This window comes from Chenopodium album, chromosome 19 (assembly GCF_948465745.1).
Source record: "Chenopodium album chromosome 19, dcCheAlbu1.1, whole genome shotgun sequence".
Taxonomy (NCBI): domain Eukaryota; kingdom Viridiplantae; phylum Streptophyta; class Magnoliopsida; order Caryophyllales; family Amaranthaceae; genus Chenopodium; species Chenopodium album.
In genome coordinates, this window is record NC_137852.1 from 37,814,092 (window position 1) to 37,839,270 (window position 25,179).

At 33.4% G+C, this 25,179-nt stretch overlaps 1 protein-coding gene across 1 annotated transcript; it reads right to left on the bottom strand.

Moving 5' to 3' along the window:
* Positions 1-5,417: 5,417 nt before the first annotated feature.
* LOC145595404 (F-box protein SKIP23-like) lies at positions 5,418-12,888 on the bottom strand. The gene is made up of 2 exons (XM_081651812.1): positions 11,686-12,888; positions 5,418-6,112 (listed from the first exon to the last, which is right to left on the bottom strand). The coding sequence occupies exon 1, from the start codon at positions 12,850-12,852 to the stop codon at positions 11,692-11,694; it is 1,161 nt and encodes a 386-aa protein (XP_081507938.1). The 5' UTR covers positions 12,853-12,888; the 3' UTR covers positions 5,418-6,112; positions 11,686-11,691.
* Positions 12,889-25,179: the final 12,291 nt, after the last annotated feature.

A 25,179-nucleotide genomic window follows, 5' to 3' on the forward strand; every position in this document is an offset into this window, starting at 1 on the left:
AATGACTAAAATCTAACACATAATTTCTATTGTTGGCCTAGCAAGTCGAAATATTAGAAGCACCAACTCGAAATATTTCCATCTGTAATGGATTTTGAATATTGTTAATAGTTTTCGTAAAAAAACTAAGAATCTACATTCTATTATCACTTTTGAAAAAAATTAGAAATGAAATATTTTTACTATTGAAAATAATTTGTAATAACTTATACAAGTACGTGTTTTTACTTAATTTATTTATATTTGTTATTTTAAGTTACATAAATTCATTGATTAAAACTGAGTGTTATTTATTAAACATTAAACCTATCTTTACTTATTGAAACCTAAAAAAAATGATTAAGTTTAATTTATAGCGAACAACATTTATAAGATAAGGAGATTATGGCCTTGAGAGTTTTTGTCTTGTGTTGGTATTAAATGCGGGCATAAGCCGCACCCGCAAACCAAGAGATCAAAGAAAGTCCATTTCACAAGTCTTAAGGAGGTTTCATCCCATAACCATATGGCAATAGAAGGCGTAGCCCCTTTAGCCTTATAAAGTGATTAATGTCTCTTCTTCAACCAATGTTAAACACTTACATGTGGTGATACTGGGGAGGTTTATTCTTCAACACTCCCCCTCACATGTAAGGTCCCTTTTTATCTTTGTCTTATGTGATATTTCGGGCTAGAGTGCTTCTTCACTTCCCCTCACATGGACCAATTCTTGACCCAGCAGTGAACTCTAGCCATTAAAGGTCCCATATCGTGGGTCTGACTCTGATACCATGTTAAATGCGGGCTTGAGCCGCACCCGCAAACCAAGAGAGAAAGTCCATTTCACAAGTCTAAAGGAGGTTCCATCCCAAAACCATATGGCAATAGATGGAATAGCTCCTTTAGCCTTATAAAGTGTCCCTGGTCTTTCTTTCGATTCGGGCATATCTTTAATATGAATATGAATCTATAAATTACCATAAAATGCCCTGCTGAGATGATAATAGGATGGGCGTATAGACAGTGAATCAATAGTATAAGCAATAGGCGATTAGGAAAGGACAAAGAAAGTCTTTGCACCAATAGTGATTAACTCTCTCTTCTTCAACCAACGTGGACCACTTACATGTGGTGATACTTAAGAGGTCTATTATTCTTCAACAGTTGGCCTAAGCTCAAACTAGGCTTGGTAGTGCATATTGAGTCCACTATCTATCCATCATATCGTGCCAAAGTTTTCAAAATGATGGTTATGGCATGACCTAAATCCATGTGCATTTGTGCTATAACTTAATATATGGTGTTTGTTTACCCAAGTCATTCTAACTTTTACCCAATTTAATTTATAGCGAACAACGTTTATAAAATAAAGATATTATGGCCTAGAGATGGTGTTTTGTCTTGTGTTGGCCTAAGCTCGAACTAGGCTTGGTAGTGCATATTGAGTCCACTATCAATTTATCATATCGTGCTGAAGTTTTCAAACATGACCTAAGTCCATGTGCATCCGTGCTATAACTTAACATATCGTGTTGGTTTACCCAAGTCATTCTAACTTTTAGATTTGAAATCGACAGGATAAAATATTAGAACCGTTACTTAATCAAAACTTTAAAACCCACCTAATTAAAATTAATGAACGTTCCAGCCCTGAACCCGATATTTGGCCTGTGGTTGGCCGGATTTTTTTAATCACTACTCCTATAGTCCTATAAGACCACAATTGAACGTCAATACATATGAACCTAATAACGTGGCTGCTCCTATAGCTTGCTAATTTAAAAAACATTCAATTTGACGTGCTGCCACTTATATTAGCCGAATATCAGGGTAAAAGGGCTGCCTATTTGAATATTTATATCCAAGTCTAAAGTTTAGGATTAATCATATTTTTATGCATGCATTAGATTATATATTAATTAAATCAATCTAATAATTAATTAATTGATACAAGTTGATTGAATTGACCATAACAACTAAGGGTGTCCTGTAAAGATGGTTCATGCGAAGGGTTACTTGGGTGGAATGTTGGTCTGCTCAATGTTTCCGTCTTTACAAGTGTTGGGACTCCACTAAATATTGCTTAAGCAACTCAATCATTTGTAAATTAATTGATTTTCTCAAAATAAAGTGGATTTATATTATAGTGTGTATAATTTTATTATTTTTTCCTAAGTTGGAATTCTTATGTCTAGGGATTTGTTTGGTTAATGATTTATTATTGGCTTATATGAGATATTTTTTAATAATTCAAAATAACATATGTATTTTTATTTTTTAGACTATGATGGATTCATTATGGTTTACAATATATAAATTTGATAATAATAATAATTTAAAGGGTGTTTTTATTAGGGGACCTCCAACAATGAAAATGTGGTGTAGCTTGCCAAAATTTAAATGACAAGGTCACTTATTACTTCAACCATTCTTACCATTCTTCAAATGAAAATAAATTGTTTCTCATTTTTCCCTTTTTAGACCCCATTTTCCACTAATAACTTGACATACCACATACCACATACCTCATAATTTTTATTCTTAACTAAGGACATCACTCTCCTCACTTGGTTTATGCAAATATATCTAACCTCTCTTCGAGTTTTCTCTCACTTAGGGCCTGTTTACATTTACTTAATTTCAGTTCAGTTCAGCTCAGTTCAGTTCAGCTCCTAATTTCCCTCTCTCATAAAATGTTCATTTCATCTCAGTTCAGTTCAGCTCCAATCAGTTCAATTCATTTCAATTTAGCTCAACAGGCCCTTAATTTATGCTAATATAACTAATAGGCCCTTAGTTTATGCTAATATAACTAATACGAAGTATGCTTTTAATAATTTTATTTTTATTAATTTGTATTTTCATTTATTAATTACTTTGTAGTTTGAATATCTATAAAACATACCATCATTATCATTATACGGAGTATTATTTACTATTATCATTATTTGTTTTCTTATAGGAAGCAAATTCAGCAAAATAAGTTAATAAATTAATAAGTACTCCTTCCGTCGCTAAATTACATTTCTACTTTTCTCTATTACGTGAGGAATAAATAATAGAAGTAGGAATGTAATTTAGGAACGGATGATGTACAAAATAATTTGTGTAGGAGGTTGGCAATTGGCATAGCTTCCAAAGCATGCGATACCATTGAGAAAACACAAACTTTTAAATAAAACGGATGTTCAGTAATTTACTGAACATCCGTTATAAAGTGACAATAAAATGTGCAAAAGTTACACTAAAACGTACAAAAGTTCCCCTGACATATATAAGAGTTATTTATGCTTCATTGATAAATTTGACAAAAGTGACACTAAATTTGACAAAAGTGACACTAAATCTGACAAAAGTGTACCGGATGTACAGTAAATTACTGAAAACCGGGTGTATACAAAAGTTTTCCTTGAAAAAATTAAGTTCTAAGTAAGGAAGTAGGGCCCATTTTGTGGCTTTATAGTGGGCTAAATATGTGAATCAAACTTAAGTTGTCAACTTGACATAAGTATAAGGTCAATATTATATAGAATGAATTTTTCATTGTCAACACAAACTTGCTCAAATTTTATAAATTCTCTAAAGCTCATTAAGTAAAATAAAAAATAAAAAAATAAAAATAAAAAAAAAAATCTAAAAATAATAATGATTAATAATAATAAATTAATAATCAATCCTCCATTAGATATATCTAACCGTTACAAATTATTTGAAATGGAAGTAGTACTTATATGAACTTTATATGGATGTAGGTACGAGGGGATGAAACAGTAGTTTTAAGTATCTACTGGTATTAGTCATTTCGCATTTACCAAAGTTATATTGCTAAACTGTTAGTCTGCTAAAGGGTTGATATTTAGTTGCAGAGCTACATTGGGATCCAATTAGGCCAGGGACCTATCACAATTTGTATAAAACTAATTTCAGCAATACATTATGGCTTTGCTTCAGTGGCTAAAGATGTAGTTTTAACTCTCTTGAGGTCAAGCGTGAATGTGAAGGGCCTGAAGGCCGGTAGACTGCGGCAGGTTCAAATCCCCTATCCCCATTTGTAATTTGTATTGTCCTTGTAGCTCATTTAGATACTTCGTGTTGGATCTATTTCTGTACATATAATTCAAAGAGACATATCTATTCTTTTTCGTAGCCATTAAGATAAAATCGTACTGGTTTAGTTTTATTGCAGCAAATTATTACGAAACAGTTGAAGTGAATAACTGAATGTGACAACAATGGACAGAAATCAAGGTGAAAGCTTCGAACAACCAACAAACTAAATGCTTTCATTATCATTACCTAACACAGTATTAAGGTGGGATAATTATCAAGACATTGAGGTCATGATGCCTCCTCAATAAAATCCAATTAATAAATAATACCACTTGGATTGAGATTTGAGACCAATCTCATATTCTCATCCTTCAGTTCTAAAATTTGGAGAAGTTTACCAATTATGTCAGAAGTGCAGATGTTACGCCAAAAACAGAGCATAATCTCCATGTATATGACTATATGAGTTATAGCTTATAAACAATCTGAAAAACAACACTATGGTTAGATATGACCTTTCCTCACAGTTATACAAGAAATAAAAAAACTTCATCAAATCGCGCACTAGGTCAGGAGTATAAATCTTTCGTAGTGCAATGGTAAAAATTATGTATCACTGACAAAGAAAATAATTAGCACGACCAATTAATAAATAAATAAAATATTATTTCATTAAATAAATTATGGTATGAAATCGTCAAAAATAAATAAATAAATAAATATTTCATTAAATATAAATACATATACTACCTCCGTTATATAATATTGTGTGGCTGTATGCAACTTTTGAATATCAATATCAATCAATATATATATTAAAACTCATGGCAAGACATGTTGTTTTGCCATGTGTCACCAATTTTGCCATTTGGCATATGATGTGTCGCCAAATCATACCATATCATTAATGATTGAAAACTCCATGCATTAACCTCCATGTATAATGATTAGTTTAATTGATAAACTCTTCATATGCATAACAATTTCCCTTGTGATGTAACTCCATAATAATTACGCAATAATAAAGTTTGTAAGAAATTAAACATTACTCCACTTTTATTTTGTGCATTAATTCATAAAATTGTAATTATAGAGTAAAAGATTTTTGTGCATTATGGAGTAGTATATATTTTGACATCAAATTTATAAAGATTTGATTCATCATTTTATTTTATTTTATTTATTTATTTTTACAACAAGTTGATTTAATGCAAAAAAATTATTCTTAAAGTCAAACCAGTTCATACAAGCAACAAATTTTTTTTTTAAAAAAAAAAAACCATTTAAGCTCTCAATGACAAACAAGCCAAAATATATATAGTTCGATTAAAGTAATAAATTTATAATGACCCGGGGCATCGTCCGGGCCAATAACTAGTTATTTATGAAATATGGAAGATAAAATATTCAAAAGTTGCACATAATATGTGACAGAAGTAGTACGAGTCATTACTATAATTAATAGGAAACTTAATGTATTAAACACAAACATGTTCAGTGAAGAACATCAATATTTATTTCCAACTCTAGCTCATCAAGCAAGGGTTCCGTAAATACTATAAATCATGTATTCTCCCTAGAATTAAAGAATCTCTACCAATTGGTTAAAGCTCTCCTCTCGGTTCCAGGTGATCCTGGGATCGATTCTCATCACTCGCCCTAGTGGCTCTCTAAGCACCAAAAAAAAAAAAGAATCTCTACCAACATCCCACATCTTTTGGATATTGTTCAAAAGCCCTTGACAAAAGATGAAGGATATAAATGTGATTAGACCTTGGTCAAGAGTTGGATTTAATTTGTTCCTCTGAGTGAATGAGGGAATATGTACGAATTTTGCTTACAAGATGATGAAGTAGGCTGTCCAAGTTAGCCCTCAATGATTTGTTCCATACTATACATCCTTGAATTTCAAGTTAATTCCTCAACAAGTCCACTCTTCATAATATATAGAGCAAACTATTTATACTAAGAAAGAAATAACTTATCGCCAGAGCTCGGAGGCTCACACCAACAGCACACTCCAAAGAAATTGCAAGAAATCAGGATTTTTGTCCAGAAGAAGACAATGTGGGATTGTGGGCACCTGCATGCAGTTGTTACACAATGAGTCAAGTCTATATTGAAACTCAAAATACACTCACTCAAAGCCTATGATCAAAATTATGGTAAGTAAAAGGCAAGGACAATGCAATCTAGTTAATGAAAAAGATTAAGAATAATAATATTTAATCCCATAAAATGTATTATTACAGTATCAACATAATCCTGTAAAATGCAACATGTGAATTATCCAGAGAAGCATATTGATTAACAACTAGTGTTTAGATATCAAACAAGTACGCTATAATACTGTTATCATGCATCATGATGGTTGAGCTATGAACGCATGGGAGTTTCTTCTACAATGACAGACAGCTAACTCAAAAGCCACAAACAAAAGAAAAAAAAGAAAAAAATATAAATATAAAATAAAATAAAAATAAATAAAACCTAAGAACCACAAACATGAATTTAGATGAAACATTCAGAGTTGGCTGCAAATTCTTCTAATACGGTTGTCTTTGACACAAATGAAATAAGGTTTACAGAGCAGTAGCTCTAACTTTGTGAGTCCTTGTTCCTGGCAAAACATGAATTTTACATTACATACGTTTAGTAGAGAGGGGCTAACTGAGGCTATGCTCTTAATTTTTTTTATAATAATCAAATATTATATTGCATTTATTGCAAATATCCATGTTCTGTTTCTTCCATGGTTAAAATTTTCCTTCTGTTTCCTTTAAAACTAGGAAACATATATCAGTATATAAACTGAAATTACAAATAGGCAGTGGATTGTGCTGAACCATTGTGCAGGGTCAGACGTAATGGGTCACATATCACGCGACGTGCCATGCTGGATTAGCTAAGAGCCAAGCCCATGCACATGACACACAGCATGCGTAGCAGGATGAACTGTACTAGTTCACAAGCCACCACATGCCTGCACTGTATATAAGTGGGCTTAATATTCAAATCCTTGGTAAAGATCAAGATTCTTGTAGAGGAAAAACAAGTCTAGAGCATGCTATGGAGTTCATTAACAGCCTCTACTGCACAGAATCTCTACAAGTCGTAGGACAAATCAGGACAAGCCACCCGCTATAAAAGGTGGTGGCCACCAATAAACTAATAAAAGGAATGAGAACTCAAGGTAGTGGTGCAGGTTTTGTTGTTTTCAGCAGAAGAATTCATGTTAGTGGTGGTGTCACCTGAGGACAAGGGGTAATTAAAAAGGAGAGATACTGAATAGAGAGGAGTGTGAAGAGTGTTGGTTAGTTTCACTGTTTCAGAAAGAGAGAACCTCTCGAAAGTTCTCACCATCGTAATCATGTTCAAGCTTTATTAATCAAAGACTCAATCATTCCTTACTATTCCTTATTTCACGGCCTCAAGGGTATTTGCCACCACCAGCAACTCTCCTCCCTTTTATGGGTGTAGTATGTTGACCGGTGGAGGGAGATAGATTTCAACCTTATAGAGAGAGTATGCATAGTTGAGATGTCGATGACCTTGTGATTCCACATAAATACTTGTTTTTCCGTTCCTTCGAGGAATCATGAGGAGCTAACTAGGGGGGTGATTGGAAGCTAGTGGAGAGAACGTGGACCGTCTTAGATGGGGCTAGGGCGGAAATTGAAATCACTAGTTCTCTATGCTTAGCTTAGGTTTGTCTCTTTCAACCATGAACATCTTGAAACGTGTTTTCCCTCGTTGAATTAAGAAAGGTGAGTATTCTTTGGTGCATGTCTTATCGTTTGAGTCCAAATGGAGCATTTTCTACCTAAGAGCTTGAGTGGTTTTCTTAAACCTTGTCATGTTATGTTTGTTGTGTTTGTCTCTTTGTTTTGGTTTTCCTTGCTCGAAAACAAGCAAGAGGCAAGTGTGGGGGAAGTTGATGAGTGGCATTTATGCCACGATTATGGTTCATTTTAATGGCTATTTTCCCACATTTGCGGCTTGTTTGCATCCTTTTCCTTGCACTTAATTCCCTTTTCTTTTATTCATCCTTTTTCCTAGATTTTGCCTCCTTTGCCTACTCTCTACTTTGATTTCCATGCTTGTGTTTTGAAGGAACCGGGATCTTCAGGGAGGAGAAGGCTTAAGTTGAAGGGAGCTGAAGAAAACAAGTTCAAGAGGAGGTGCGGTCGAACAAAGGTGTGGCTCAACCTGCTCGACCGAACGCATGAGGCAGTTTCAAACTGATTTTTTAGGGGAGTTTGACCGAACTTATCCATGGTTCGGCCGAACCTACCCTGATGTCCGATCGAACCTACCCTATGTTCGGTCAGACTTTTTCCCTACCTCATCCAGCTGGGTACGGACTATATAAGTCCCGTTTTAGAACGTTTTGGTGTAATTAGATTAACTTAGTTTTAATTTTCTGAAGTTTAGCTTATTCTAGAGAGAGAAACACCATTAGTTCTCATTTGGTAGAGAGAGAAAGTGTGAATTTCTTCATTGACGAACTTGGATTTTAAAGAAGGAGCTTGTTCAATCTTTTGTAGATCTTCAACTTCAATTAATGAGCAATTTCTTACTCTTTCTCTTTACCTTTGCATTTGATTTTGTCTGTTTACTTTGATTCTCTTTCTTTGCTTATTAATCATGTTGATGCTTATTGATTTGATGATTGATATTGTTTTCAACATGATTTGTAAGTAGTCACTTAGCCAAGGGTGTGGGGATGGTGTAGTTGTTATTTGTTCATGCTTATAATGTTGGGATAAGTTAAGTGTGATTAAAATCTTTACATGCTTGATATTCTTTGATCTTCTTACAAGTGCACATTGTTAGTTGATTAAAGGTGAATCTTTGCTAATATGAAACGGAAGTTGACTTAGCTAGGTTCATTATTATCGATTGTTCTTTTATTGCACCTCCCAATATATGGTTCTAGTGTGGAACCATAGAGGCTATGTTAAGAGAAGTCAATTAACCCCGGAAGACGGCTAGATTGGACCTTACTTCGATATTCATGCATGTTTAGTTCACTATCGATTTGCTTCTGTTATTGCATGTTCAAGTGGCATCTACATCTACCCATTCCCTTGGTGTTTTAGCTGTATTGATTTTAATCCATTTCGCTCTTAGTTTAATCTCTTAGTTACTCCCGTTCTTTGTCTCGAGATAGCTTAATTTCTAGTGATGAATGTGGTGTTTATATGCTTCTCCATGTGGTTCGATCCCTCTTCTTGCCCTATACTCGTATTAGGTTAAGTTGAGTGTTATAAATTTATTTGATATAGGTTTAGTTGTCTAACGACACAATTATTCCTTTATCTTGGGAAGGGGTGAGGCCATTACAATTGCATTTCCTTTCACTCAAATTAGGAAACTCAGAAACTAAATTAATACAACAACCCTCTTACGAAACCAAAAAAAAAAAAAATAAATAAATAAATAAAATAAAATAAAAAATTTATAAAAAAATTATTTTAAAAATAAAAAACACTCTTGTCAAGGATCACAATGACCTTTCCACTCTAAGACCCCCTTTATGCGTATTACTGCTAGCTAGTAGCTACAGACAAAAAGGCCAACATTTTTACGCAAAAGAAATAACTAATTGCTTTAGTGTTTACATTGCCATTTCCAAATTGTTTATATTATAGTTTCTAAAAATCTACAATCCCCAAATTTTCATCTTCATTCCTATATGCTTTATACAAGCAACATTGTATCACCCCCAGATTTACCAAAGATCTGTCGCTAGAGCAGCTATTGCATCTAATTTATTGTCATACAAATACTGTACATTTTTGTTTTCTGTATGCTTCTCGAAATAAATCAAATGGTAGATTTTTCTTAGCTTCAGAGTTCAGACAGGGCAGCACCCATTTGAGCATCTATAAGCACTTGAAGCTTTTCTGAAATGTTGCTTGTTTCACAATGCATGCACTATTGGCTATTGTTGACATTACAGTTGCCAGGACCATGAGCTGGAATAGTGAAGTTGAGAAAAAAATTTAATACGGTTACCCGACACAGCTGCTAATGGCCGCTCATTGGATGGCATACATATCGGCCACAAAGATTATTTATAGCTAGACAAATTTTTAAGATTTGTCAGGAGTAGTGCAGGGACACTAATGGTCTAAACTCTAAACACCATAGAGAATTTGATAGAGTTCTACTTGCGAGGATAATATCAGTAACAAACATTATGAAGCTAACACCTACTAGTATACATAGATTGGCCTCCACAGGCAGCTTGGGCCATTAGGAAGAATTGGGAAGCAGATTACCTTTATTGACCCTTTCAAGTTCTGTACTTTTCTAGACTTAACTAAACTAATGAGATCTTATTATAACTTATCTTATTTTAAATGGAACTTAGGTAACCTTTATAGACCATTATCAGAACGTATTTGTACTTATATGAACTTATATACCCGGTACTGGAGTTAAAGTGATAAGTACAGGGTCTTACACTAATGTGTATCAATGCCTCCAACATGAATAAAGAAACAGGATGTCTATCTCTATTAGGACAATTTATCTCTTCCTAGGTCCCACAAGCAGGCTCATTAATAATAAAAATACACTCATAGTCTTGCACAAAACAAGAAGCCTCAAGCAAGGGTTGCTACATGGTTTCACCTACATGAAAGGCTGCATATAACCTACAGCATTAAATAGGGGTTACAACAAGTCAACAAGACTAAACTTGGACTTGTGTCACCCACTATCCACAAACCACCTGAGTGTTTGATTTAAAAGTTTTTCATACAGTTTGAGTGAACACGGAATTTTGGAAATCTGAGTTCAAGAAGTGGCGAACATAGTAGAGAGAGCTAGAAAGGGATGAGGTTCCCCAAAGCCTACCCAGGAGGAGATTTCTTTACAGCCTATTTACACATGTCATGTTCCTAGATCCGTATTTTTGTGTTTGAATTTCCGACTTTGAAGTACTTTGTAGATAAAAACTTACAAGTTAAAAGGAATTTTTCACGTACCAATGACAAAGATACGACTACATTCCGAATTGCATTATCTAAGCACCCTAAATTCAATGCAGGAAATGCAATTTGCCAATAGTTTTAGGATGAGCATGAGATGAGTACATCTTAGAGAGTGATTCTCCATCTTAAACAACCAGGCAAGAAATAAAAATGACTAAAGTTCTGTGTGGCTATCGTATTCATAGTCATTAATTCATCATCATCTGAGCGAAGCATTATACAAACCTAATCCTTATTGAGTGATATCCCATCCAATCTAGGAGGTATAGTTATGGTACTGCTGGCCACTGGGACTCACAAGACTACATATACTACAAGAGAAAAAATTGGTAAAGAGCCCACTCAAAATATTTAGGCCTAGCCGCCGGGTGGGATTTTGATATGCACACTATTGTAACATGTATTAAGCCAAAACAATCAAGTACTAGTTCTCTACAACGTAACAATCAATTAATCAAAGCCTTAACAAATAATCATATTTCAGCAACTTTTCCGTTGTAGTATAGTCACAACGCACAAACAGACATTACATAACAACAATTTAGAAAACAAAATTAGTCATGAAAAAACTCAAACAAGCGTCAATTGCAAAGCATAAGAATCAGCAAAGCCAACAACAAAGGTAAATGCAAGTTGATGTGACATGACATACCTTAAATCAGCGAAGATTAAGAACTACAGCCAGACTGAACCAACTAGAAGGCGGCCAATAAAGCTTGGCATAACTCTCAGATTCTACCAAGTAACTACTAGAGCTTGTTTTCATGTCGAAAACTTTAGTGAATTCATCAATTCCACCAATTCTATCACCATCATCTTCAACAGAGACACCCTTAAAGTAGATGACATTTCTTATATCACCATAATAATCATTTCTAGACAATGAAAAATTTGCATCACCACCCACAAAGAACACACAATCATTCAAGTCCAACTCATACTCCCAAAAACGTCCCTTTTCATCCAATTTAAACACTCCAAGCTTAAAATCACGAGCATCGTCAACGCCAACTCGATCAACTACATACAAATTCCCATCACACTCCACCAAATATGTACATTTACCACTACCATACATCAATCTTGGCACCAAATCAAGTGGTTTCAACCTAGAATCAATCATCACAAGCCTTCCTTTTCTATCAGCAGTAGCATAAAATTTCCCATTATAACTAATAATATCATCAAAACAACGCCCATTAACCCCAATTTCAGTCCACTGTTCATCCCCAATTCCCCAAATCAACAATTCCCCACTTAATCTCAAACCCAGAACAACAAAATCACCATTCTCAACAAAATTCTTCGCAACAACAACCTTCTTAAAAGGATTCTGCGACAACCCCAAATCAGAATTAACAACAAACGATTCACAAACAACAGAAACCCTATAATCCATAAGATTCAAACACAATTTCGGTTGAGGAAACTTAGCGTAACTCAAAAGAGGGTCGAAAAGAGAGAACCCATTACGCTTACCTTCTCTCTCCTCAACCTTGATGAGGAAACCACCATTGGAGAAGATTTGAGGAGGAGAGAGAAGATAAACGGTTCGTTTACTGAGAGAGAGGTGAGAAGGGGAGGTTGAGACGCCATTGGAGAGGGGAGAAGGGAGCTTAAGAGGGAAAGTAATGGAGGAAGGAAGAGGAGAAAGGGAAGAATGCCATGACCTGCAAACGGAGCGAAGTCGAAGAGTGCCGATTTTTGGGTCGAGACGATCGGCGATCGATGAGAGAATGTCGGCGGGAAGGTCGGGCCACTGTGAGCTCTGCCCGACGCCGGTGATGTCGCCGGAAATTGTGGACATCGTTTGCTTCATTCACCGGATGAATTTTCCGATGAAAAATTAGAAAGATGTTTTATTTTAAATCTCCTAAAGTTTGTTCTATTTGGTAGAAAAATAAGGCAAATTCTGGGTAGTGTAAGCATCAAATTAGGAGAAAATGCAAATTTATCTCCGTATGGGGGTGATTGTGTAACTTTTGCGGTGAAAATGAGTAAAATTGCTACGGATTACTTTAACATCTTCTCAAAACTTTACTCGAAATCGCTACTTGACATGATAAATGAATTTTGTTTACTACGGAAATTAACTGGAGCAATCTCTCAAATTAGGGAGAAAATTCAGGGGAAATAGAAGTTTTTTTTTTTTTTTTTTTTTGACTGGACAGGGGAAATAGTAGTTACTTTGAGAGTGAACTCAGCACGTTATCACAAAAGTTTTTAGGCTACCTGATTGTAATTTACAATGAAGATACATAGAAGACGTTATTAATTGGTTGCTGACAATGAGAAATTCAAAAGGGTTATAAATAATTTCGAAACACACAATAGCAGAGTAAATCGAAGAAATGTTAAGGTTTGAGTTTAGGCGAGGCTCTCATAGAAGGTTGGAGTCTGTGGAACCGGTGAGAAGGTTGGAGTTGTTGGAATTTGTGCGTTAGTAACGAAAACTCGACTGTTCACGGTTTTTATTTCACGGTTTTTATTCCAATGAATATTTTAAAAGCTCAATGCCTGCTTCAATGGAGAAACATAATATCCTTACGTTAGATATTGTAAAACTCCTCAGATTGGAGTCAATTCCATTGATCTCAATATATAAGGTTACAAGTATGAGTCCTAATCTCATTAGGAAATCTCAAGAGATAATTACAAAATATATACAAAATATATCCAACGATGACAGAATATCTAGTATATTAATCCTATATTCTATCACACCCCCGCAGTCGTAGCGGGAGGAGGACGTACGCTAAGATTGGACCTGAAATCCACAAAAAATTGTCGAGGTAGGCCTTTCGTGAAAATGTCTGCAAACTGATGTCGAGAAGGAATATGTAAGATCCGTACATGCCCCAACGTTGTTTGTCATAACGTTGACCGTTACCCACTTGAATATAATTTGATGTTCGTGCTTAAATTAAATAGGGGTATGTAAGAGATGGATCCGAAATTAAATTAAACTGATGGCATTGTTTGTCATATGAGAAGTGGCTCCGAAATCCATGTACCAAGATGGATCGTAGTTTTGAAATCCCATCGTTACAAGCGCATTGACTAGCTCTGTTGGTGTCATGGTCGAACCATACTCCGAGCTTGAATTGGAAGGGGTTGTGATTGTTGAGGCTGCATAGAATAATAGGCCTGTGGAGGCCGTTGCTGTTGTATTGGGTTAGCTGGTCGAGGCCCAGCCTAATGTTGAGGATACGGTTAGGGCGCCTGTCCCCATTGAGGGGCGGCTTGCTGGACCTGATGATGTGGGTCGTTCTAGTTTTGAGGGGGCCCCCCCATTGTGGAGCACTTTGTTGTTAATGATGTTGTTGTTGCTGCTGTGGTGTCCCTCGACCACGACCATTGCCACGACCTTGGCCGCGACCACGACCCCGACCACCGAAGTTGCCACCTTGTCCGGCCGGCGCCGCCTGCTGCTGGTGATGGGTGCTAGAATCAACTGTGTTGCCGGACTGAGCCACAAAAGAAGACGCTTGTGACGAAGAGTCATTAGCACGCCTCGATTCCTCAAGTAACAAACGCGACCTTGCTGTCGCGAATGAAGGTAATGGGGTCGTTTGTTGTATCATCGTAGCAACTGTATCAAAATCCGTATTCACTAGTCCTGACACTAAGCGAATAACAAGTTTCTGTTCAGACACGGGTAGATCAACATTAGCAAGTTGATCCTTTAAGTTCTTCAATTTTCGACAATAAGCGGAGATGTTAGAGAATTTAGACTGGTGCAATTAATTAAACTGATTTTCAAGATATACCGCCCTCGTAGTTTTATTATCTTGAAAGATCTCCTTAAGTTTATCCCAAAGCTGTTGCGCCGTATCCCCTCAGCACAATACCGTTTTGAGTAAATCCTTAGAGATTGTGCCATAGATCCATTTTTTAACAACTGAATCAAGCCTCTTCCACATATCATCAGATAAATCTGCTGGCCTTTTGGTTTTGGGGTCAATATGATCGAGGATATTGTAAGCATGAGCATGACATTTAAAAAATTCAACCCAATTTGAGTATTGAACTTATTCACAATCAAGAGTTAAAGGAATTATATTTTTGATATTGTTGACACTAAAAGCTGGATGAAAATTAGACGACGAATAAGACTCGCCATCCTTAGTCATGGTTGCGGGCTAGATGAGGCTAGGGAAGAAGAGGCGTGGATGAGGGTTGTGGTTTGGGAAAAGAATGTAAAAAAAAAAAAAGAAAAATTTGCGAAAGTTAGGTGATGTGTTCATTTTATATATATATTTATCCCCGTCCCTTGGTCGTAATTAGTAGTGTTTTTGGCTCCTTCGAGCCACTTTTATTACTAATTTGTGTTTTCCAGTGCTTTGGTAGTTTTGCTTGAGTTTTGTAGGAATTTGCGTACTTGGAGCATTTTCTCGGGTTTTCGAGGAGCATCTACAAGTATTGGAAGACCGCGACCACGTTCGATAGCCCAAGACCGATCGGAGGTATCAATCGGTGACTAAGGGCTCAGTTCGGAGGCCCAAAGGATGAGACTCTAGGCCCAAAAGCCTCGCCCAAACCACAATAGGGGCGCCCGAAGGCGCGCCCGGCCGGGCGGGGCGAAGCAACGGTTGAGGAAGCCCGCGCCCGGAGCACGCGCCCGGCCGGGCGCGAGAAGACTTCACAGATGAAAAGGACGGGCCCGGTCGGGCGAGCCACTGCCCGACCGGGCGCGAGTTGCTTTGAGACTTTGTTTATTTCCGATCAGTTTTGTTTAGCGAATAATCTTGCTTAGTATTAATGTAATTTTATTAGGCAAGATTAGGGACCTCTTATTCACTTCTCTTACTCTAGTTTTTATTTTCCTTCTCTCTACTTAGACTTTCTCTCTCTAGATTTAATTTCTCTCTTGTTCCTAAAACTCCATTGTAATTCCGCCGTCTTGGTACGATTTCTCTCTTAATTAATCTCAGTATTTTATTCATTCAATTTCTTCATGTCTTGTTTAATTATTATGTTTGGTTTAGTTTTAATCATGTCTGAATAGTTCTTTTTCTAGGGTTTATGGGGATCTAATAAATAATATGAAGGGGTAATTTATTATTATTGATTGTCAATGCTAGATTAATTTCCTATTGATTGATTTAATACTATGCAATTAAATTAGCACTGGTTTAATTGTATGAGTTACGCAATATTGATTCGAGATTCGAGAGATGAGAATTAATATTAAGGCCTAGTTTCAATAAGCAGATTAATTTATAAATGGTTAGGTCGAGATTCGAGAGATGAGATTTAATACCGGTAAATTAATTCTGTGATTGTAATACGTAGCGAAAGCCCTTTATGATCTGATTAATTGATGCATTGATGATTGATTGTTATGTATTACCCTGGAATATTGTTTATTAGTGAACCTATGCCCTAGGTTTTATTATTATTGATTTCTTCCCTACTACTTTCCTTACTCATAATCTTCGTAGTATAGGTTATTATCACAAACAAATATTGGTTACTTTAATAATTTAGATTATATTAATTAATTAGGAGTAGAAAAACTTGTTTCCCTGTGGATTCGACCCTACTTCCCTATCTACATAAGCTAGTGGACTTAGGTAATTATTTTTGATTAGGTGATACGACTTTAGCCTGTCATTAGGATTGTAACCTTGGCTGTGATACCATGTTAGATATTGTAAAACTCCTCATATTGGAGTCAATTCCATTGATCTCAATATATAGGGTTACAAGTATGAGTCTGAATCTCGTTAGGAAATCTCAAGAGATAATTACAAAATATATACAAAATATATCCAACGGTAACAAAATATCTAGAATAGTTATTCTACATTCTATTACTTACCTTTTGGGGTTGATTATGCCCCTTATTTCTCCATTTGTTCATAGGGTTTTCTTTGAAATGGTAGTGGGTGGAGATGAATGGTGCTAGAAAAATATGGTGGATGGGGATGAAGAAGATGTTAGTGAAGCTTTAACGTTGTTAAAATAGAAGTTAAATACCTCTACTAATCAGTATATGGCGTTAAACGCAAATATGTGGTTCTACAATGACGAGTCAGCTTGTAAGAATCAGCTCGAAAATCCAAGTTTATCACCTTAGTAATTAAATGTGTATTTTTTGCAATCGTCAATGAATCAATTCTTCATAGGTAAAAGCATTATCAAACTTTGCAACTAGTACTTTTGGAAAGCAATTCTTCATAGGTAAAGAGAATATTGTAGAAGGTTTTCAAAAAAGAAAATAGAGCAAGTAATAAAATACAACTACAAAAAGAAAGTGGAGCAAGTAATAAATATTATTTTCCTTCTCTACTAGTGGTCCTCTTATGTGATAATTTCATATTCTTTCTTTTCCCTACTTATACTCACTTTTTCTTTTTCAGATTTTTTTAAATTCTTCAATCAACCCCACTTCCTTTGTAAAATAATACTTTCTACTATTTCTCTTAAAACTCCATGTTCGAAAAAATGGAGTACATAATAAAATACGGGAGAGTATTATTATACTATTGTAGACACCAAATTTTGATCCCCTGTTTTCCTTTTTTTTTATTTTTTTTATTTTTTTTTACTTTCAATTAACTAACAAATTTTATGTAATTTCAGTAATTTCATAATTATAATAACAAATTTAATTTTGCTAACGACAACCGTAATAATTAGACATAAAAGACAAATTCAAGTAGTGTTTATTTATAATTTTGGAGTATACAAAACCCTTACAATTTGTACTCCTAATTTACGAAAGAAACACGAGGTTAATTTGTAGCACAACTCGAACCTTATACACTCCGTGCCGGAAATTTCAAGTCGTCATTTATTCATGATTATGAAAATCATAACGTCGTAGCACCACTAATGCCATAATCAAAGCTAAATATAAATTTAGCACTTGAAAATGCTCGTCGAACGGAGATGGAGCTTGACGGTGTTGATTGCCGGGAGCCATGGAAACCGAAGAGGAAAAGGCAAGGGGTGTGTTTTTTTAGGTAAGGGTGATTTCGGATAAGGGGAATCTCCCTTTTATATGGAATAAATCTTATCCGTATTTTTATCATATCCCAATTGTGTAATCGTTTAGTCTAATAATAGTAGTACGTATATCTTTTAAAAATAAAATAAAATAAAAACAATCTTGTTACCACTGACGTATGTAATAATCAGTCGTTTGACATATCCTGGTCAAGAGTATCAAATATTGACCCTTTAATCTGTACAATTTTAAAACCGTGACCGTTTCTATAGTATCATTTTCTGACCCCAGATTAAAGTTTAATGCTACTGATTTTATGTATCCTATTGTTATTATTATTATTATTATTATTATTATTATTATTATTATTATTATTATTATTATTATTATTATTATTATTATTATTATTATTATTATTATTACTACCTCCGGTCCAAATTACTCGCAACTTTGGGGTATTTTTTGTGAGATATCAAATATTCCAAAGTTGCGAGTAATTTGGACCGGAGGTAGTATTATTATTATTATTATTATTCTAATATTTTCAATCATTTTTTAAAAAAAAAAAGGAAAATACAAATCACAAAAGACAATTTAGCATATTTTGATAAATGGAAAAGCCGCATGCATTCATGCATGCATACAAAATCAATTCCAATGCATGCATGTAATACGGCTCCCCCAATTTGTATTATTATTTATTTTTTTTTTATTTTTTTTGCTTTTGTTTAACTTATTTAATTTTGACTTGTTTTAATCCTACCATTTTACTTTGTTAATAACATACTACTACTTCATATTACATCTTCTTCTTTCCTTTCAACTTCCCACCAAAACACCATTACCGCTATACTTTCATGACTCACTTTTTTCCTATGTTTTATACACTCAGAAATAACAAAGTGTAATTACGCATGCTATTTCTCTTCCTGGTTATTGCAATGACGACAATATTTGACAGTGAAAGAGTGGCTCTAAGCAAAGATACCTTTGTCGTTACCACTTACTTGATATGTCAAATCCCTACGGAAAAAGAAAATGGTAAGCCGTAGTTGTAATTTAGCAACGAAAATCAGAAAATGGTGTGATATGACAATACGTTGTATCACTGAGCTGTGTTTCTTCCCAAACGGTAAGGTGATATGACCATCCACAATCAATGGTAAACAACAAGTTCTCCTTGTTATTTTCTGATAAGTGAGTTTTGTAATAGTCTTGTTTAGCTATGGTAAGTTTGAAATACGAAGAGTAAATACACTCTTTGAAGGAAAGTAGTACTAATTAACAATTGTATTAAAATTATATTAGTACTTTTAACTATTTTTAGTCATTAATAATATTGTCATTTGTTCAGTCAAATATGTAATTAAGTTTTGCATGAAGTAGTAGGCTAATTCTATTTGTCCAAGTAGTAGGCTAATTCTATTTGTTCTCTACCTCATTAAGACAAATTTTGGTCACAATTTATACCTAACTCTTGTATTCTTAAGTATTTATTTCGTATAACAGTATATTCTTTGTATTTTGTATCTTAGCTTCCATTTGCTCCCATATATATACCACCCACTCTTCACGAGAAGGGGGAGGAAAAAAAATCAAAAAAAGCAGTTAAAAAAAAACTCATAAAAGAAGTCTAAATTATTTCATCACTATAATTAGATATAAAAAAAAAAAGTAATCAAAAATTTTTATTTTCAGTTCAAAAAATATTAAAAAAATATTGTAGAAAGACTTGGCCTAAAAACTAAATCGATCATTTTTTTACACTACTTTTACTAGCTCCTCAAGATAGCTACTCAAAGTCAAAGGTAATATTTTCTTTATTTTTATTTGTGATTTTATATTATTTTTTACATACATTTACTAACTTTTCTACTTTTGTGTGTTCCATAACCTCCTAGGGCACTATACGTGCCGGTTTTCTAATTTGGAAACCAAGTAGGATTTGACCGACTGCGAGCGAGTTTGAGAGTGAGTATACATGGTTTGTTTGATTTTTTTTTTTTTTTTTTTTTTTTTTTTTTTTTTTTTTGTATGTATCATCATTATGTAGATTACGAAATGGAAGCAATGATAATTGTACAAAATGCATAAGGAAGCTCTAAAGAATGAATGATGGAACTCTAGCAAAATACCACAATCAACCACTTTATTTTTATTTATGTAAAAAATCGTTTTTCATAATAAAATTAAGAGATAAAATTTTCATAGTAAGCTTATGTATTTAGGAGTGTATGAGACTTGGAATTTTATAAAAATAAATTTTAACCAACCCACAAAAAATCAGACATTAAGGCTTAGAAACACCACAAATTTCTTACTACAGGTTTGTCCGTTTTCCAATTTCGACTTATATCCTTTTTTATTAATAAAATTTGAATTGACTACCTAGAAAGTAGATTCCTTAAGCTTTGTAAATTGGGGTCACACGTTATCATAGGATGAATACTTTTTTCTTTTTTCTTTTTTCTTTTATTTTTTATTTTTTTATTTTTTTTATGATTTTTACAAAACAAGGTATTAAAATGTCAAACTGATTTGAGGCTGTTTTTCCCAACCAAGAATACTTTTTTTATTTGGCATATCAAATGACTTCTAAAAAGGGAGAATTTTCTACAGAGAATTTACATGTTTGTCCTTAACATACCATTAAAAGGATCATGCCAATTTAGGAGTATTTTGACCATTATCACCCAATTCCCCATGAACGTCCCAAACTGGAGTGATTCTAAAGAAAAATCATTATCTTTTAATTCAACCGTTGGATGAATCCCAATTTTTGATATGTTATAGAATACTTGAAGACCTTTCCAAAGACCTATCTTATGCTCAAATCTGACCGTTAAAACATGAGTTACGGCATTCGAAATATTAGGGAAACTTTAAACCCTTAAGAATTTTAAGGAAGAAAAGAATGAACATTATTATATAATTCGTGTCACCCTATATACCTCTGGTATTTTTTTTAATATATTTTAAATTAAGGAAGCTATAAATTACTCATGCCTCAAGTTAATATTAATCTTATATAATAAAGAGACATAGATGTATCGCTTTAAGACTAACATTTTTTTAAAAAAAAAAGTCTTATTCATCCTATGGCTATATGAAAGGAGCACTATAAATAATTCATTTATTTTGGAATAAAATTTATCATACTTTTTAAATTAATCTTGTTTAAGTTTTAATTCCATCACCATTCGGAAGAGCAAAATTTCCTCATGCATTTCTTAATAAAGAGACGACTAACTTTTAATTAAGTGAAATATGGCTTTGCATGCTTGTATCATTTTATTAATAAAAAAATCTTTCGAGTTATGTTTATGGCTTATACTTAAATAAGAGGGTAAAATTGGATATTCAATCATGATAGGTTATAAGATGATCTATTTGCCGCAGAGAATTACACTTTTAAAGTTTTATTATCTCTGATAGATCGCTTACGTAATCTAACATGATTAAGGTTTTCAATATACTACCTATCATTCAGATTTAAGCCATATGGAATGTCCATTTTGCATAAGTCAATTTCATACAATCCAAATACGTTTCCTTTGTATTCTTCTCGATTCATACCAAATAAAATTTCCTTTTTAGCACACTCAAATAAGCCCATACAATCTTTTTTTTGGAAGTTGGTCAACCCTAAATAAAGTCATTAATTGAAACGCATTTTACAAACAAAATCATTCTCCTCAAAGAAACTCCTATGGTGTCGCTGATTCTAGTGACTTCCTTAACCTTGATAAATTGACCTTCATCTTGAAAGCAAAATTGCTCAGTCTCATTCAAATGACCCTATACGGATTGATCACCTCTCCCAAAAAATATAAACCTTCTTATAACCTCGTATGAAATTTTGACCATGTATAAATGGACGTTCGTAAGAACTACGTAGGGTTTTGATCCGGGAGTGGATTCAAATATGAACGGTACATAGGGCAACTTTAATGCTCAAACCCACCATATATCGTAAGGTTTAATTCACTTTTATTTTACATTTGAGTGTGATTGACAATGTGGAAATTTTCGTGTTTTTATGCATAAGCCTAAGGAAAAGTATGTGAATAACCATAACCAATTAACAACGTACTAGTAAGAGCTTGTTCGTTAGAACAGAGGAAGAGACGAGTTCCAAACGTTCAATCTTCCTAACTTATACCCCGTATTTAGATCTCTAATTTTCCAAAAAGACCATACTTATATAGTGCCTCACCTAATGGAGTCAATGTCGTTTTCTACTTGAAAACGATCATAAACAAAAAAAACCATCTCTATTCGGGCAAAAATAGAGTGGCGACTCTAATTTCTTTTTTAGTCAAATTATCGACTTACGTGGGATTTTGACTTCTAATTTTAATCAGTCAAAAAATGGGTACCACAACTATACTATGGGTTCCAATGCCCGCGGTATGACTAGTCCTTTGAGAAGAATTATTACTGGTGACCTTATTGTCCTATGCTTGTTAGTATGATACTCGTATGTTATTATAATTATTTGCATATAGACGATAAATATGTTAGATGTTGTGTAGCTGAGCAATGTTCGAAACTTTAGTAGAGCTACTTTGATTTAGCAAATTAAATGTCCAATAAATTTTAAGTACTTATTGAGACAAATTAAATAAATAAAATAAGACATCACACAATTGTATACTCTGAAATTGTTGTAAACAATAATATTTATTATTATTATTATTATTATTATTTTACAATAGTATATGTCAAAACATAATAAAAGAAACATGTCATCTAATTTGGAATGGAGGAACTATGAATTTAACTACTTTGATGCAATTTTCTCCAATAAATTACTTTATGTACTACAGAGTACATAATATTGATTTAGAGTAAGTAAAAGTGTTTGCAAGCTCATTCTAATGTTGCTAAACCTATTAACGAAACATGTTTGGTGGAGTTAGTAGGGGTACTTACCTTACGATTTTAAAATCACTAGTTCAAGTCCCATCAATTAAAATTACTTTGGAGTAGAGAATTCGGCTACCTTTTTCCTCTAGTTTTAAGCGTTGGTCTTTAGAGCTGGATTGACTTTACCAGTGAAAGATACGGGTTAAGTAGAGTTCATCACCTTATCTTTATTACCAAAAAAAAAAAAATAAAAAAAAAAAACAATTCTCTCTTTCCTTTAAAATCTCACCCGGCCCACCTTGAGCCCAAATAGTTATCTTAGGAAACTCCTAAGCCCAAATACCATTAGCTCCCCAAACCCTCACAATTCTACGTCTACAAAAAAAAAAAAAAAAAAAAAAAAAAAAAAAAAGAAATTACAAAGTCTCTCTCTCACGAACGCACAGAGCACAGTCCAGTCCAGGGCCAGGCAGTCCTTCCTTTTTTTTTTTTTTTTTTTTTTTTTTTTTTTTTTTTTTTTTTTTTTTTTTTAAGGTTTTAATCTTTATGCAATTAATCTATTTCCATTGTTAAAAAAATCAAAGGAATGTTCATACATCAATATACATATGATTTTAGTATAAATAAAAATCAAAGAAATGTTTATACGTCAATATACATATGATTTTAGTTTAAATTTAGAATGTGATAACATCATATTATTCAAATTATAAAATCAGCCCCGGTCCTGACATTTTATGGGCCCGAGGCAAAACAATAGAAAAAGGCCCCTATAATATTTTGTATTTTATACTTTGTATATGTTTTTATTTTTTTTTAATGTTGATTCACTTACAAATAATTAACTTTAATTTTGCATTTTTTTTAAATCCAATGTGTTTCATTAGCATTTTAAATTGCAAATTAACGCTATATAACTACAACATCAAAAAATTTATTAATGAAATAATTTAAGGTATATTCATTTGTCAATGAACAATATCACATCTGCATATGGGAGTTGACTAAACTGTACTTATAATTTCATAAAGTAGTCATAATTATCTAAATCCAACAGAGTTAAGATTTAGCTAAAGTTAGAATAGTTAAAAGTATGACATATCAATGTTAATCATGATGTGAGGTTTATATGCTAATATTAAAACATGCAAATAAACAGAAATAATTCTATAAATGGAGCTCACTAAAAAAGAAGCCTAGAGATTATCAAAAGCTTAATTTTCATTTGACTTATGCTTGAAAGGTAATTAAACTTTAGAAAAAAAAAATTCTAAAACTTACCTAATGGAATGAAAGAGGTAGCAATGCAAAGCCACTTAGGCACTTAGCCACTTTAGTAAAGTAGTAAACACTTAGCAGATGCATATAATCAAATGGGTGGTTGCTCAACCTGATGAATTTCAATTAAGAATTACAAATTTATTAACATGTGAATTGATATTTTAGTTAGAATATGTTTAATCAGTTTTACTCAAGAAGAAATAATATTGGGTGTTTGGGTGTAAACTATATCAACTAATCAAGTACTCCATAGCTTTTAATTATTTTGGTTAAAACCAACAATTTTCATTGAACGAGGTTAAACTTTGCATATTCCTAGAAAAAGGTGAAGCGTTTAAAATGAATTAAGACCTTTTTTCTTTCTTTAGTCTTATTTACATTAATACTTGTTTAAAAAAAAAAAATTACATTAATACTTCGTATTTCGTATTGCTTAATGCTTGTGGAAAACTTTCTTACCAAAATTAAATTAAATAATAGGGAAACAAAAAATGGGCCCCATCCTTGGCTGGGCCCTAGGCCTAGGCACTCCTCGCCTACCCTCAGGGCCGACACTGTATAAAATACGAAGTAAGGGTTTAAAAGTAGGTTTAACTAGCTTATGGTCCCGTGCAATGCACGAATTTACCAAAATTTATAAATATTTTTATTTCAAGAACTTTTTATGATTTTTTTTTAATAAGTATGAAAAAATTCAATATTCTACTAATTATTTTAAAGATTATGCATATCTTTTTAAATAATATTATTATGCTTAAATTTCTATAAGTTGTTACAAAAATGTTTTATTGAATTTGGGACGGAAAGATCGCGTTTAAGTAGGAAAGAATATATTATAGTGTATTAAAATTGCCTAAGATAATTTGACAAAAAAAGGGGAAAAAAAACAGGAGGGAAATTATTTAACCAAATTTTGCCACGTATCATTTTTTATTCGCCTTTAGTATATAGTTATTGATTAAGTATTTAGGGTTTTAAACGTATTAACTAATAATATTACGTATTTTATGATCTGGGATGTTAAAGCTTTATTATTTGTGG

Coding starts and splice junctions, on each gene's coding strand:
- LOC145595404 (XM_081651812.1), bottom strand. CDS start 12,852: ATGAAGCAAACGATGTCCACAATTTCCGGCGACATCACCGGCGTCGGG.